This window comes from Sander vitreus, chromosome 18, assembly GCF_031162955.1.
Source record: "Sander vitreus isolate 19-12246 chromosome 18, sanVit1, whole genome shotgun sequence".
NCBI lineage: Eukaryota > Metazoa > Chordata > Actinopteri > Perciformes > Percidae > Sander > Sander vitreus.
Genome location: NC_135872.1, coordinates 2,075,328 through 2,092,827, shown reverse-complemented (window position 1 = coordinate 2,092,827; position 17,500 = coordinate 2,075,328). Strand labels below are relative to the sequence as shown.

General features: G+C 45.1%; 1 protein-coding gene across 1 annotated transcript in view; it reads left to right on the top strand.

Moving 5' to 3' along the window:
* The window catches only part of pex7 (peroxisomal biogenesis factor 7), a 55,224-nt gene that overhangs the window by 24,571 nt on the left and 13,153 nt on the right, over positions 1–17,500 (top strand). Inside the window, exons 9-10 of the mRNA XM_078275055.1 lie at positions 1–9; positions 12,054–12,153. The exon at positions 1–9 is cut by the window's left edge and continues 47 nt beyond it. Of these exons, the coding sequence (XP_078131181.1) occupies positions 1–9; positions 12,054–12,153 (109 nt within the window). The remainder of the gene's footprint in view (positions 10–12,053; positions 12,154–17,500) is intronic.

Sequence of the window (17,500 nt, the reverse complement as noted above, 5' to 3'; positions counted from 1 at the left end):
TACTGTCAGGTAAGAGACACTTTTATCACTTTCTTCTTCTGTCTTTGTGTGGCGTTCCCCCTTTATACCTTTTCTGTCCCGATCATGAAGCACTTTGTTACACTTCTACGTCTTTAATCATCGGCTACTTAGCCGTTGTGTGTTTAATTGTGAAACACCAGAAGGAAAGAGCCCAAGGGCCCTATCTAGTACCTGGAGCAGGCAGCGCAGCGCAAAGCCCGACGGAAGTGTCTCTGCTAGTTTAAGACCGACCCAGTTGTCAGTTTCCTGTCCAGCGCCCACGTCGTTTAAACAGCAAATGCACCTGCACCCATCTGTGACCCATGGGCGTGCTGGTCTTACAGGGAGGTGTGTTCAGGTACATTCTGGGCGTGCTGGTCTTACAGGGAGGTGTGTTCAGGTGCATTCTGGGCGTGCTGGTCTTACAGGGAGGTGTGTTCAGGTACATTCTGGGCGTGCTGGTCTTACAGGGAGGTGTGTTCAGGTGCATTCTGGGCGTGCTGGTCTTACAGGGAGGTGTGTTCAGGTGCATCATGGGCGTGCTGGTCTTACAGGGAGGTGTGTTCAGGTGCATTCTGGGCGTGCTGGTCTTACAGGGAGGTGTGTTCAGGTGCATTCTGGGAGTATTACTATCTTGAGGCAGCGGGAAGTGATGGCACCATTGACCAACAAAAACCTGGTCTAAAGTCAATAACGCAGCATCTCATTGTTACCCTTTATACCTTTTCTGTCCCGATCATGAAGCACTTTGTTACACTTCTACGTCTTTAATCATCGGCTACTTAGCCGTTGTGTGTTTAATTGTGAAACACCAGAAGGAAAGAGCCCAAGGGCCCTATCTAGTACCTGGAGCAGGCAGCGCAAAGCCCGACGCAAGTGTCTTTGCCAGTTTAAGACCGACCCAGTTGTCAGTTTCCTGTCCAGCGCCCACGTCGTTTAAACAGCAAATGCACCTGCACCCATCTGTGACCCATGGGCGTGCTGGTCTTACAGGGAGGTGTGTTCAGGTACATTCTGGGCGTGCTGGTCTTACAGGGAGGTGTGTTCAGGTGCATTCTGGGCGTGCTGGTCTTACAGGGAGGTGTGTTCAGGTACATTCTGGGCGTGCTGGTCTTACAGGGAGGTGTGTTCAGATGCATTCTGGGCGTGCTGGTCTTACAGGGAGGTGTGTTCAGGTACATTCTGGGCGTGCTGGTCTTACAGGGAGGTGTGTTCAGGTACATTCTGGGCGTGCTGGTCTTACAGGGAGGTGTGTTCAGGTGCATTCTGGGCGTGCTGGTCTTACAGGGAGGTGTGTTCAGGTGCATTCTGGGCGTGCTGGTGTTACAGGGAGGTGTGTTCAGGTGCATTCTGTGAGTATTACTATCTTGAGGCAGCGGGAAGTGATCACACCATTGACCAACAAAAACCTGGTCTAAAGTCAATAACGCAGCATTTCGTTGTTATTTTAACAGAGCATTAGTAAAATGCTCCTAGGCTCGTGCACAGCACGTGCACACTATGCTTGTTACACACACAGGGACGCACAGCAGCACACACACATGCAGAAGATTACAAATACAAATATTACGGTGCAAATCCTCCATCATAACAGCAATGCTCCAAGGTCCAAACGCGCCAGACTTTTAAAGGGAATGGGAGATGATCTCTGATTGGTTGATTGCATGTTACGCCCAAAACACACCTCTGATTAATGAAGACACTAAGGTCAACCCTTTTGAACCATGCGCCCGGCAACTAGCAAAAAGTGGATTTGGACACGCCCTAAACTGCACCAGGCGCTTCACGCCGTGTGCTTAGATCGTTAAAATAGGGCCCCCAATGTCTTAGGAGCGTGCGTGTAAGTTAACTTACTCATTTAACATAAATGATCCATGGAAATGAAGGAGGTTTTTGCAGGTTTTATTTGAATGCGTTTGCTCAAAGTCGTTTACAGTAAACATCAGAGAGGGAATACAATAAGCACGACTGAGTTAGAAACCCCTGCGGAGCTCGTTCAGACGTCTCTATTAGGGGGGGAATCAACAAGACACTTCACTTCATTTCTCAAAGGCAGTGATACATACAAGATGATCTTCTGTATGTGAATTACACAGAGAGAGAAACACTGCAAGCTGCTACAGTTTGCTGCTCTGCTGCATCTCAGATTGCTAAACACACCTGACTACACGTTCTCACTCCCATCACGTCAAATATGGATGCTTGCTCAGGTGCGGGACGGTTGGGTTTAGGTAAAGAAGAACGGGACAGTTGGGTTTAGGCAAAGAAGAACGGGACGGTTGGATTTAGGAAGACAAGAACAGGGACGGTTGGGTTTAGATAAAGAAGAACGGGACGGTTGGGTTTAGGGAAAAGAAGAACGGGACAGTTGGGTTTAGGTAAAGAAGAACGGGACGGTTGGGTTTAGGTAAAGAAGAACGGGACAGTTGGGTTTAGGCAAAGAAGAACGGGACGGTTGGATTTAGGTAAAGAAGAACGGGACAGTTGGGTTTAGGTAAAGAAGAACGGGACAGTTGGGTTTAGGCAAAGAAGAACGGGACGGTTGGATTTAGGTAAAGAAGAACGGGACAGTTGGGTTTAGGTAAAGAAGAACGGGACAGTTGGGTTTAGGTAAAGAAGAACGGGACGGTTGGGTTTAGACAAAGAAGAACGGGACGGTTGGGTTTAGATAAAGAAGAACGGGACAGTTGGGTTTAGATAAAGAAGAACGGGACAGTTGGGTTTAGGTAAAGAAGAATGGGACAGTTGGGTTTAGATAAAGAAGAACGGGACAGTTGGGTTTAGGTAAAGAAGAATGGGACAGTTGGGTTTAGATAAAGAAGAACGGGACAGTTGGGTTTAGGTAAAGAAGAACGGGACAGTTGGGTTTAGGTAAAGAAGAACGGGACGGTTGGGTTTAGATAAAGAAGAACGGGACAGTTGGGTTTAGAGTAAAGAAGAACGGGACGGTTGGATTTAGTAAAGAAGAACGGGACAGTTGGGTTTAGGCAGAAGAAACGGGACAGTTGGGTCTAGGTAAAGAAGAACGGGACAGTTGGGTTTAGATAAAGAAGAACGGGACGGTTGGGTTTAGATAAAGAAGAACGGGACGGTTGGGTTTAGATAAAGAAGAACGGGACAGTTGGGTTTAAACACTTTATTTTCTGCATTGTGTTGATTTTTTTCTGCAACAATTCATCTTCATGTTTATTAATGTCTTTAATTATGTAAATTAATTATAATAGGTTTATTGGGTGGGTTGCACTGGCCAGTTTTGAATATGGGGGGGGGGGGGGGGGTTGTAACGTTTGACTATTTGAAAAGCAAGTTTCCTAGAGGTTAAGAGTGTAGCTGCTTTCTGCTTACATTTCTTTTCTTTCAATTACCAGCCAATGAACGGTGTCATCATAGAAGTAGTAATGAGTGAAGGAAAGGAAGGACACTGTGATAATGTGCGATAAAGTTAACTGGTGTGTGAGAGAGAGAGGGGGAGGGAGAGAGGGGGAGGGAGAGAGAGAGAGAGGGGGAGGGAGAGAGACAGACAGACAGAGAGAGAGATATGAGCAGCAGAGGCTGAGTTAATGAAAATCTATGAGAATATGTGACTTAATAAGTCTTTTCTGTTCTGTCAAACTGCTGACGGGTCTGTTTTACCGGTCTGTATGTGTGTCAGAGGTTTAATGACGGAGACATACATTCACAGATGGGATTGGACGGACGCAGGCTGCAGTCTCTGAAAAACACTTCTCCGAAGTCAACCAGTTCTCCGAACCATACCCCGATATCGGTCGTTCAGTCGCCCCCACTACAAACCTAAATATAGATCGTAATAGCTGCTTGAACAAACAATCTATGGGAGCGTTTTTCGGGGGGAGGACAGACAGTCTCCAGAAGAATCGGGACCCAACGTTGCCTGAAGTTTCCCTTCCTCACATGTAGCACACAACAGAGGAGTGATGCTGAAATAAATGTCAAACGTTGGATATGTTAAATATGAGAGAGAGAGAGAGAGAGACAGAGAGAGAGAGAGAGACACAGAGAGAGACAGAGAGAGAGAGACAGAGAGAGAGACAGAGAGAGAGAGAGACAGAGAGAGAGAGAGAGACAGAGAGAGAGAGAGAGAGAGAGAGAGAGAGAGAGAGAGAGAGAGAGACACAGAGAGAGAGACAGATACAGAGAGAGAGACAGACAGACAGAGAGAGAGACAGAGAGAGAGACAGATAGAGAGAGACAGAGAGACACGTTCCAAAGGGAATGAAGGAGGGTTGAAAGATAAATGTGGTAAGAGCTGTGCCAAACCGTGTTTTATTGATCCGCGCTTTCATTGGCTGAAATACTGAGATATGCTGAGTACTGACTTCATTACAGGCTGCCCCTGACACACACACACACACACACACACACACACACACACACACACACACACACACACACACACACACACAGATAGACACACACACAGACAGACAGACAGACAGACTTCAGTAATACTGCTTAGAAAACAACTCAAAAAGTATCAAAAACATTTGTTTTCCAAGAAGAAGTCCGGAGGCTGCACACAAAATAAAAAAAGATTGCCGGGCATAAAACTAAACAACGAAATAATTTAATGACAATTCACTTTTGGGAATCCTTTAATTAGCGGAGGGAGGATTGCTGAATACAAATGCTGTTTCACATTCAACTCTTCAGGTGAGGGTCTGAAGGAGTAATCCGCCGGATGTCCCTCTTTTCGGCCGGATGTCCGTCCCCTTCCTCTTTCTTTGTGTTGGCGTTCTAACCTCCGGCTGATTTGTGAGGACTATGGTTAACTGGTCCTCAGATCTCTGCAGGGTAAATCCAGACAGCTAGCTAGACTATCTGTCCAATCTGAGCTTTCTGTTGCACAACTAAAACTACTTTTGAACGTCCACATGTTCCAGCAAAACAAGTTCCTTCCTGAGACTATTTAGCAGAGGCACCGTGGCTCCGTCCGGAGCTTAGCCCCGCCTTAGACGATTGTGATTGGTTTAAAGAAATGCCAATAAACCAGAGCAGGTTTTCCTCCCATCCTTCCTCTGCAGCGCTGTGGAAGACGGTCTGACAATGCGAGACTAGACTAAAGGATGGTGGATTCTGCTCTGTCTGCTGGGAAGCTGTTTGCTTCCATGTTTCGCTGAAACGACTGTAAAAGTCTGACGAAACAGCTTCGCAGAGCTGCCTCGAGCAGCGACTCGTTCTCAGCGTGTTTCCTCAGAAGATCAGCAGGTTGTGTCAGAGCAGAGGAACATTTTTATAGCATTCTTCATACATTATACCGTATCTTTAATTTAATCTTCTCCTTTATTAACTCGGCTTCTGCCCGTTCTCTGAGATAATCCTTAATCCATTAATTACTAACACCCTTTCAGTGGGGTTACTTCATCTGATCTTATCTTATTAAAACAGTGTGTGTGTGTGTGTGTGTGTGTGTGTGTGTGTGTTTGAGTGTGTGTGTGTGTGTGCGTGCGTGCGTGCGTGCGTGCAAGTGTGTGCGTGCCTTTCTCTGTAGCAACATCACGTAGGTTTGTTTTGTGTTAGACACTGAACACAAAGGGTATCAAGCTTATTATCACCTATTCTTAGTGTGTGTGTGTGTGTGTGTGTGTGTGTGTGTGTGTGTGTGTGTGTGTGTGTGCGCATCCATCATGACTGAGTGCAGGAGGCTCTAATCGCCTCATTAACAGAAGCCTACATCGTTAACACATTAGTAACTTCAGTTTAGTTGATCAGCAGCCTCTCTGCACTTTTTAACTTTTGTTTTTTTAACTTTTGTTTACGATTATAGCTCTAAAATCTAAAATGTTACATGATGTAAAATGCACGATTCAATTATTTTTGGAGCCGACATTGTGAATGTTTTCAAATGTACAAAGAGACACAAAATGTGTGGGGACATTGCTTGAAAATGTCACATTTATAATCATAAGGAAGGACGCCTAAATCCCCCCCCCCCCGCCACAAAAACGCACACAAGTCTTCCATAAACTTAAAAAGTATTAAGACTTGATGTGAAGTCTTACACATGGCTGTTTCTTTGTTAAGATGTGAGGACTTGCTGCCAAATGTGGAAACTAAAACCTGTTGAATGAAGTAAACAAAGATGTAGTGAATCTGAAATCTGAGCGCCCGCACATCCACCTGTTGCTGTGTTCGTCTCTTTACACCTCCGTCTGCACACGCACACACGCACACACACACACACACACCTGCTTCTGTCGGCCGTCCTGTGTGTTGAAACACGTGAACAAATACTGATTTAATCCACCTGTACACACACAGAACAATAAGACATGAATGCACGTGCAGTCCGGGCGGTCATATGCAAATATGTCTGAGCACACTGAAGCTACGTGCACACACAGAGTTTGGTAATCCCTTCTCAGACCTCATTTCCTCTTTCCACCCACCTCATCCTCTCTTGTTTGCTTGCTTAAAGGAACACGCCGACTTATTGGGACTTCGTCTTATTCCCCGTATCCCCCAGAGTTAGATAAGTCCATACATACCCTTCTCATCTCTGTGCGTGTTGTAACTCTGTCTGACGCCCCCACCGCTAGTGAAACTCTGAGGTCATGTTCTCCTTTTCCTAACAGCTGCTTTGGCCCTTCATGTTTGCTTTAGATAACGTGTAATCAGCTCCTCTGCCTCACAGCAGTCGGTGTGTTTGTGTGACTCTAAACAGTCATTTCCCGTTTAAATTAAAAGCATCAGTGGCATGAACGTGATCTGTTTTAGGACTTTTGTCCCTGTATCCCCTCCCGCTCTTTCTCTCTCTGTTCTCTCCGCCCGTGACTCAATGATTTTCATAGTAATAGTGAGACGTACGCACAAACAGAGCTGACAGGTGAATAGACGTTTCCACTGAATGAAACACAATAGAAGCTAAATAATTAACTCTGGAAACTGCGGACAAAAGACACAAATAACACGGTGTGTTTGTCTAACTGGGGAAGTCATCTGGTCCTTAACACACACACATGAACGCCACACTGGAAAATAGGATTCACTTAAAGGGCCAGACATGTTTAGTTTATTCACAAATAAAAAGTCAAACATCCTTTTCTTTATTACATGTGTCATATTGTCTTCTGACTTACAGCTTGGTCGACATAAAGCCCCCCAAAAAAGTAACGTCATCAAAAAGAAAAAAGCGACAAAAAAGGTTAACAAAAAAAAACTGACAAAAACATCGGACAAAATGTCGGAAAATGCACCAATAAATGTTGTACGTTGAAAAAAGGCGCCAAAATGCTATTATTTTGCATTTCAGAACAGTTTTTAAGTCCATATTAACAATGGAAAGCCGTTCATACCAGAGGATCTTGATTGGGAATCAAATGACTGCAAAGAAAGTGACTTTATGAACATGATTTTAAGATTTGTATTGTTTATTATATATTTAATCTAGTCACACATTTGAATTTAACAATAACTTTGAATGCACCACGAGGCTGTAGTTTACCAGTTTCATTGAACGCACCGTCTGTGTTGTTTCTCCGACGGCAGCTGCAGATTGTTACATCCCGGTGTTGAATCCTCTACAGTAAAACACAGTCACACTTTACACCGTTTAGCGTTAGCTGTCAGCATTTTAACCGTGTTTAATCCAGCTACTAGCTAGTGGTAGGCTAACGTTAGCTGCTGTCGAGTATAGTGTTAACTAGCTAGCGGTAGGCTAACGTTAGCTGCTGTCGAGTATAGTGTTAACTAGCTAGCGGTAGGCTAACGTTAGCTGCTGTCGAGTGTAGTGTTAACTAGCTAGCGGTAGGCTAACGTTAGCTGCTGTTGAGTATAGTGTTAACTAGCTAGCGGTAGGCTAACGTTAGCTGCTGTTGAGTATAGTGTTAACTAGCTAGCGGTAGGCTAACGTTAGCTGCTGTCGAGTGTAGTGTTAACTAGCTAGCGGTAGGCTAACGTTAGCTGCTGTCGAGTATAGTGTTAACTAGCTAGCGGTAGGCTAACGTTAGCTGCTGTCGAGTATAGTGTTAACTAGCTAGCGGTAGGCTAACGTTAGCTGCTGTCGAGTATAGTGTTAACTAGCTAGCGGTAGGCTAACGTTAGCTACTGTTGAGTATAGTGTTAACTAGCGTCATGTGCAGCGGTGTTTCTGTTTCCTGTAACGTCTGTTTCAGAGCAGCAGAGAGAAGAACAGACATATCAGTGGCACCAGAATGAGGCACCGAAATCTGTGTTGCTATTCCTGCAGTAGCAGGATGTGTTAGGAGGAAGTAGTAGTAGTAGTAGTAGTAGTAGTAGTAGTAGTAGTAGCCTGTTAGGCACGACGCAAAGCCGAGTGAAGTGAAAATAAATTAATAAATGGCGGCATGCGATTAATACGATTAAAAGAAATGAACACATCATGCTCGACCCTTAATCGCATCACGATCTGCTGGGGGGCCAGATTTGGCCCACAGGCCATGAGTTTGACACATGTGATGTAAATGCTGATGTCTTTTGAAAATCTAGATTTTGTCGATTACTTGATGCTGCGTTGTGTCAAAATATGCCGACTCACCACAGTCGGCAGTAAATAATAGCTGTTGCTCATTTTATGAGGCCAATCGAGGCTTTAGTGGCTCTTAGCTGCGGGATTATTACTGCTGCTCGTTAATGCACTGAATGGGAGCACTGTGACAGAAATGGATCATTTCAGTATTTTTTTTTATTGCCGCTGCACTTCATTACGCTGCTGACGTTTTGCTCCGCACTTTGGTTGATGAATGTGTTGGACTTTAACTTTCTTGCATATATTTGTGAATGAGTGAGCACAGAAACCTCCATTCACTGTGGTCACAAACGTAGATATTTAGACTAAATAAAGACAGAAAAGAGGTATAAGTAAAGGTTTTAGAATAGACTTTAAGGCCACAGTGTACCTAAAATAAAGTGCTCGTTGGATCATCTACCAGCGTCTGAAACCTTCCTATTAAGTGTGACATTGGAGGATGGGTGCATCCGACAATTTTTGGTAATTTTCTGAAACAGACAACTGGACAATCATGGTCACTTTTTGCAGCAATTGGCCAAGTCTGTGAAGGTGTAAAAGTAGACATGATTTGAACTGTCTGAAAGTGTTCTCTCCATTTGGTTTGATTCTGCAAAGACAAAGATTCCTATCTTGCACCCAGCGCAGCGCAAAGCCCGACCCAAGTGTCTTTGCTAGTTTAAGACCGACCCAGTTGTCAGTTTCCCGTCCAGCACCCACGTCGTTTAAATAGCAAATGCACCTGCACCCATCTGTGGCCCATGGGCGTGCTGGTCTTACAGGGAGGTGTGTTCAGGTGCATTCTGGGCGTGCTGGTCTTACAGGGAGGTGTGTTCAGGTGCATTCTGGGCGTGCTGGTCTTACAGGGAGGTGTGTTCAGGTGCATTCTGGGCGTGCTGGTCTTACAGGGAGGTGTGTTCAGGTGCATTCTGGGCGTATTGCTATCTTGAGGCAGTGGGAAGTGATGGCACCATTGACCAACAAAAACCTGGTCTAAAGTCAATAACGCAGCATTTCATTGTTATTTTAACAGAGCATTAGTAAAATGCTCCTAGACTCGTGCACAGCACGTGCACACTATGCTTGTTACACACACAGGGACGCACAGCAGCACACACACATGCAGAAGATTACAAATACAAATATTACGGTGCAAATCCTCCATCATAACAGCAATGCTCCAAGGTCCAAACGCGCCTGGCTTTTAAAGGGAATGGGAGATGATCTCTGATTGGTTGATTGCATGTTACGCCCAAAACACACCTCTGATTAATGAAGACACTAAGAACAACCCTTTTGAACCATGCGCCCGGCACACGGACCCTTTTTTTTGCCGTCAAACTAGCAAAAGTGGATTTGGACACGCCCTAAACACACCTGCACCAGGCGCTTCACGCCGGGACCTCAGATCGTTAAAATAGGGCCCAAAAAGTTCTTGTAATGGCAGTTTCTTTGCCCTGTCTTTAAGGCTAAAAAACATATCTTTTGCTATCTTTACGCCTGGCGTCCACGCTACTCCGGCGTTTCCGAGCCCCTAAAACTTTAACATTTGGAAACACTGCTGGCCCCGTTTTGGTTTGAGAACTCCGGGGTTGCCTTATAGTCTGGACGGACACAAACGGAGACATTTTGGAAACGATGACGCCCGTCTCTTAGGTAGCTTACATTCCTTTCAGTGAAGTTCCACATCGCCGTCGCTCCAAGAAAATAAATCCCTGCTCTTACTTTTTTCTTTGCATTTTTCAATGTCTTTGTTTGCTTTTTTCCCCCCAGAAATTTAGATATTAAACAACGCAGTTACCTACAACAGTTTTAGCATATTTACAGAGCAGCCATCTATATCCATCTTCGCCATGAAGCGAAGACAAAGACCAGTCAGGTGTAGGAAGTGTTCATGAAGTCAGAGTGAAAGCACACCTGTCAACAACCTGATGTGCAGCAGGCTGTACCTGCTACCGAATCAGTTTACTTTTCCTTCCTAACATGCAGCTTTAATTTATATAGCATTTTTCAGCCACAAGGCAATTCAAAGTGTGCATTTTGCCGCACTGAAGCTCATGTTGTCTACTCTGAAGAAGCATCTTCTGGCCAACTTTCAAGTTTGTTTATTTCTCTAACAGTTTGAGTTCATCAATCATCGCCAAAGTCCAGAAACCAACTCACTCGGCTCATTAAGAATGAAACCTGTGTGTGGGCCGTTGTCGCACACACACGTGTACCCATCAGGAATTGGAGTGTGAGCAGTGATTTACACTAAGAACTCAGTCAATATATAATATCTCTCAATGCCTGACTCTCCCCAGACACCCATCGCTCAGTGCGTGCGTGCGTGCGTGCGTGCGTGTGTGTGTCTGTAATAATACGGGCTTAATGGAGCCCAATGGGAGCTGCAGTGTTCCCTCTGAAAATGATTTAATTACATTTGCAAAGTGGATGAGTCTGGAGGGAGTGTTTGCTGAGTCAGGGCTTTGGACCCCCCACACACACACACACACACACTACTCTGTCAAGACCAGGAAGAGACACAGTCTTTCAATTAGTGTGATTGGCCGCTGCTGCCTGACGTCTAGCAGCGGTGTTTTATTGGCTCTCTGTTTCTATTCCCCTTCTAATCTCTCTCCGTCGCTTGCTCTCCTTTCTCGTTTACCTCTGATATATCTTTATTTTTCTGCATCTCACTCTCTACATTGCTTTTTTTTTGTTTACATCCCTTCCTCTTTACATCTTTAAACCCTTCTCTCTCCGCATATCTCTAACTCATCTTCCTCCCTTCTTTTCTGTGTTGAATCCTACTCATGCATATGATTTATAATCATGTACAGTGAGTCATCAATCAGTAGACTTAAACTGTGACGTTTTAACAATCTGATTGGTGATCTGGTTGTGTGCTGATTTTGCTGTACAATTGTACTCCTCCTGCCTTCATCACTTTATGTTTAAGTTGGTGTTCACGTTACAGTTTATGTTGTGCCAGTTATTGTTTATTTCCTTTTATTTAGATGTTACCTTGGCAATATAGGCAATGTCTTGTCTTTAAGAGCATTAGTCTGTGTTTTCTACTGCACAAGAGGCGGGATCAACGGGCATAGTTCAAATGACTCTGTACCCAATTGGACAGTCCTTCAACCAATCAGAGCAACGATCCGGGTGACGTACTTTGCAGACGGGTTTCTGCGCTTCGGTGGCCGCCATGTTGAATGTAAACAAGAAGCTGCTTTTTTTTTCAACTTGATTCATATTTCTTCGCTGTATTTGGCTCGCTATGAGCAATAGCTAACAAACGATCCTAGCTGACAGTTATGCTAGCTAGTACGGTTAGGGTTAGGGTTAGTGCCCCACAGCTTATTATTATAAGCACGTTGAACATGCACACAATGTCTGTCATAGTGAATGCTGAGGGGCCAGAAGTAGCAGACTGCTGACCTTAGGTAGATCGCCCACAGAAAGATTGGCCCTAATGTAAAGACGTCACTGGCCCTCATAGTTTTCTGTGTGTTCGATCTTTTTGGAAAGCTGTTAAATAGCTGTGTGTGTGTGTGTGTGTGTGTGTGTGTGTGCGTGCGTGCAGGTTCTGGGACTACAGTAGGAACCAGCCTCTCCTGGACACCGTGGAACATCACTCAGAGTTTGTCTGTGGACTAGACTTCAACCTGCACATGCCCAACCAGGTAACCCACACACACAAAAACTGCCGTTTTTATATTTAAGTGGACTTTGCAGAGACGTTGCTCTGAGAATAACCGCCTTAGCCTAACCCAGTGATCCTCGGAGTTTTGCTTTTGGAGCTCCTGGTTTTTGGTTTCAAGCAGCAAAGAGGTCCCAGGTGATAGCCCAGAGTTTGTATGTAGTTCTCCGTAAGGAATGCACAATAACAAAGCAGTGCTGTTTGTTTGAAATGATTCTTTCCGGGCTCTCTGAAGCTCTACACGCCCACAGAGAAACCAGAAAGCTCCCAGTGAGACTGGGGCCCTTGGTCCATCATTATAGATATAACTGAAATGTTCTTAACATGTAAACATCAGGAGGTTTGCTGCCTGTGGAGATTTCGCTTCACTAAACATGTCAGAGGAAAAGAAACGGGGGAGGACGCTGCCACTGTGACTCAGACCTGGGTAAGCCATGGCTGCTTTAGAAATAACCCCGTATTTCTTTATGTACTCTGATCTAATACTACTTCCAGTAGTATTAGATCAGAGGGGTCAAACTTATTTTCACTAATGGCCACATGGGGGTACTCTGGAGGACTGCAGGGGGTACGTGTCCCCCTAGGGATACTCTGGAGGGCTGCAGGGGGTACGTGTCCCCCTAGGGGTACTCTGGAGGACTGCAGGGGGTACGTGTCCCCCTAGGGGTACTCTGGAGGACTGCAGGGGGTACGTGTCCGTGACAGAGAGAATCACATGAAGGGCCAGACATGTAGAGTTTATTAACATGCTTTTGTTTCATTGAAAAAGTCAAATATCTTTGGCTGTATTACTGCATGTTGCGTTTTTTTGTACATTTACATCTACATTTTTGTAGCTTTTTTCATAATTTTTGTAGTTTTTACCAATTTTCTGTGGCTTTCTGAAAGTTTTTTTGTCACTTTTTTAAAATGTCTCTTTTTCCGACATTTTTGTCGACATAAAACCCTACAAAAAGTCAGCAAAAAAGTTCCTTAGCCATCCTAGAATTTAGCAAAACAAAGATAACATGGTTTTTTTAGGACTGTCAAAATAACGCGTTAATTAATCTGAGAAAAAATAACGCTTTAAAAAAATTAACGCAGATTAACCCATTCCATATTGGCGTTTGCATACAGACGGAAATCTGGTGCCACTGATATGTCTGTTCTTCTCTCTGCTGCTCTGAAACAGACGTTACAGGAAACAGAAACACCGCTGCACGTGACGCTAGTTAACACTATACTCAACAGCAGCTAACGTTAGCCTACCACTAGCTAGTTAACACTATACTCAACAGCAGCTAACGTTAGCCTACCGCTAGCTAGTTAACACTATACTCAACAGCAGCTAACGTTAGCCTACCGCTAGCTAGTTAACACTATACTCGACAGCAGCTAACGTTAGCCTACCGCTGGCTAGTTAACACTATACTCGACAGCAGCTAACGTTAGCCTACCGCTAGCTAGTTAACACTACACTCGACAGCAGCTAACGTTAGCCTACCGCTAGCTAGTTAACACTACACTTTCGACAGCAGCTAACGTTAGCCTACCGCTAGCTAGTTAACACTACACTCGACAGCAGCTAACGTTAGCCTACCGCTAGCTAGTTAACACTACACTCGACAGCAGCTAACGTTAGCCTACCGCTAGCTAGTTAACACTACACTCGACAGCAGCTAACGTTAGCCTACCGCTAGCTAGTTAACACTATACTCAACAGCAGCCAACGTTAGCCTACCGCTGGCTAGTTAACACTATACTCGACAGCAGCTAACGTTAGCCTACCGCTAGCTAGTTAACACTATACTGGACAGCAGCTAACGTTAGCCTACCGCTAGCTAGTAGCTGGATTAAACACGGTTAAATGCTGACAGCTAACGCTAAACGGTGTAAAGTGTGACTGTGTTTTACTGTAGAGGATTCAACACCGGGATGTAACAATCTGCAGCTGCCGTTGGAGAAACAACACAGACGGTGTTCAATGAAACTGGTAAACTACAGCCTCGTGGTGCATTTGAAGTTATTGTAAATGTCCTTTTCCATCTGGTTGTTGTTTTTGTTGTTCAACAGCAATTTACTAGTGAAATAAGTTATTGTTATTGTTATACATTATTATTGAATCATTTAATGTTGACCATATGGCCTTAGCAATAAACAAGCCGTTCTTTAATGTCACCAACTGTTTAGTACCCTTTTTTTTTCTTTTCTTTTTTCAGTCCTCCAAAGTACCCCTAGGGGGTACACGTACCCCCTGCAGTCCTCCAAAGTACCCCTAGGGGGACACGTACCCCCTGCAGTCCTCCAGAGTACCCCTAGGGGGACACGTACCCCCTGCAGTCCTCCAGAGTACCCCGGAGTCGGCCCGTGAGCCTCGAGTTTTACACGTGTGTATTAGATGCATTAACCCTTCTGTTGTTTCTATATCAGAAGATTTGGGTTTCTTTCAACCACATTGTCAAAAAAAATAAAGAAATACCACAGAATAAATGATCAGTTCACTACTTTCATTGAATTGGGGTGTTTTATTCAATTTTATAGCATTTTGAAGAAAAAAAAAAATGATACAAGAACGTTGAAAAAATTGACAAAATGTCAAAAAAAAGTGATTTTAAAAAGTGAAGAAAAAAAAAAAAAACGCAAAAAACCCCCCGACAAAAACATCGGAAAAAAGTGACCCAGAAAAACTAAAAGTTGCAGGTCGACGGGAAGACAACACAAAGGTGAGGGCGGATCCTCTATAACACTGTTTCTCAAATGGGGGTATGTCCCCCCCCCTAGGGGTACTCTGGAGGACTGCAGGGGGTACGGTCCCACTAGGGATACTCTGGAGGACTGCAGGGGGTACGTGTCCCCCTAGGGATACTCTGGAGGACTGCAGAGGGTACGTGTCCCCCTAGGGGTACTCTGGAGGACTGCAGGGGGTACGTGTCCCCCTAGGGGTACTTTGAAGGACTGCAGGGGGTGCGTGTCCCCCTAGGGGTACTTTGAAGGACTGCAGGGGGTACGTGTCCCTCTAGGGGTACTCTGGAGGACTGCAGGAGGTACGTGTCCCCCTAGGGGTACTTTGGAGGACTGCAGGGGGTACGTGTCCCACTAGGGATACTCTGGAGGACTGCAGAGGGGTACGTGTCCCCCTAGGGGTACTCTGGAGGACTGCAGGGGGTACGTGTCCCCCTAGGGGTACTTTGGAGGACTGCAGGGGGTATGTCCCCCCCCTAGGGGTACTCTGGAGGACTGCAGGGGGGTACATGTCCCTCTAGGGGTACTCTGGAGGACTGCAGGAGGTACGTGTCCCCCTAGGGGTACTTTGGAGGACTGCAGGGGGTATGTCCCCCCCCTAGGGGTACTCTGGAGGACTGCAGGGGCTCCTTGATACTATTTTGACCTATTCTTGCCTTACGTCCTTCCTTCTTTCTACCATCTTTTTCCAAGTTTTTGTCTTTTTTACAGTTTTTGTCTCCTTTTCTCATCAGCATTTAAATGTTTTCGAGGTCCAAGGCTGTTGTTTAGTAAATCTATCGCTGACATCGTTGTACTGTTCCTCTTTATAGAGACTTTTTTTTCTACTGAAAATGATTAGTGCTGGTCCCCCCCTACTTGGCTTAAAGAAACAATTCAAAAGGGGAACATTATTGAAAAACGGTTGAGAACCACTGGTCTAAAGGTCACAGAAAATGAAATATTGTCTGATTTGTTTTTTATTCACATTATATTTTGGATTAACTAACTGTAAAGTTACAGAGAGCTGAACTCTTTACTTGTATTTATTTTCATTGGGTTTGAAAGGTGGACTACAATCTAATTAACATCCCAAGAAGAAAGAAATGCAGAAGGACATATACTTCCTCCCTTTACTCACATCTTTGCCTTCCTGTCGACCGTGTGGGTAACCATCGAATCGCCGTGTCCACCAAGGGCGTAACTTTGGGTTCAACATTTGGGGGGGGGGGGAGTGGTTGAGATCTCCACTTTTGAGAAAAAGGGGGTTGCACTGGGCAGTTTTGATCAATGGGTCGGTTGTAATCCCTCCCCATTCCCCCTGTTAATGACCCCTATGGTGTCCACATCCAGTTCTCTGATCTGTTCTATCAGTGTTTGCTGTAGCTCTGGAAATGGGCCCATCCATCAATGTGTCTGCACACGAGCAGGCCGAGGTCAACCCACACACAGTAACACGCAGGGCTGTCGGCGAGCTGTGTGCTTCGATGTGTCGGGGTAAAGAAGCAGTGATTTGAAAAGGTCACACGTGTCTAATTCGTTTTTTTTTTGGTTAATTTGGTCTGGCGGTGTCCCAGAGACGAAAATGTGGTGAGAATGACAGCCAGCGAAGAGATCAGCTTAAGGATTAATGCGTGGGAAATAGTGACAAAAAACATCCTAGGATCAACGTTGTGATTGGGAAATGCGTAGGGGGCGGACGTAGATGATTCTGTATCGATGCAGTGACAGACAATAATCGATAATGTCCTACTGATGTTGCTTGCTCATTTTCCGTTTGCTGCTTTTTTTGTTTTTGCCTTTTGTCTGCTGTGTTCAGACTCCGCTACATTCAGGAAGTGTCTTTTTTTTTAAGAGTAGGTGCATAAAAAAAAAATGGGATGACGTCCTCAAATGTCTTGTTCTGTCCACAACTCAGATAGATAGAAGATATTGGGCCCTATCTTGAACCCGGCGCAGCGCGGCGCAAATCCCGACACAGGTGTGTTTAAGACCGTCCAGCGCCCACGTCGTTGAAATAGCAAACGCAAATGCTGGTGTTACAGGGAGGTGTGTTCAGGTGCATTCTGGGCGTGCTGGTCTTACAGGGAGGTGTGTTCAGGTGCATTCTGGGCGTGCTGGTCTTACAGGGAGGTGTGTTCAGGTGCATTCTGGGCGTGCTGGTCTTACAGGGAGGTGTGTTCAGGTGCATTCTGGGCGTATTGCTATCTTGAGGCAGCGGGAAGTGATGGCACCACTGACCAACAAAAACCTGGTCTAAAGTCAATAACGCAGCATTTCATTGTTATTTTAACAGAGCATTAGTAAAATGCTCCTAGGCTCGTGCACAGCGCGTGCACACTATGCTTGTTACACACACAGGGACGCACAGCAGCACACACACACATGCAGAAGATTACAAATACAAATATTACGGTGCAGATCCTCCATCATAACAGCAATGCTCCAAGGTCCAAACGCGCCTGGCTTTTAAAGGGAATGGGAGATGATCTCTGATTGGTTTATTGCATGTTACGCCCAAAACACACCTCTGATTAATGAAGACACTAAGGTCAACCCTTTTGAACCATCCAGTTTACTGTCACAGAGGAGAGAAAAATATCTTGTAAGTGACTCTAAACCAAATAATC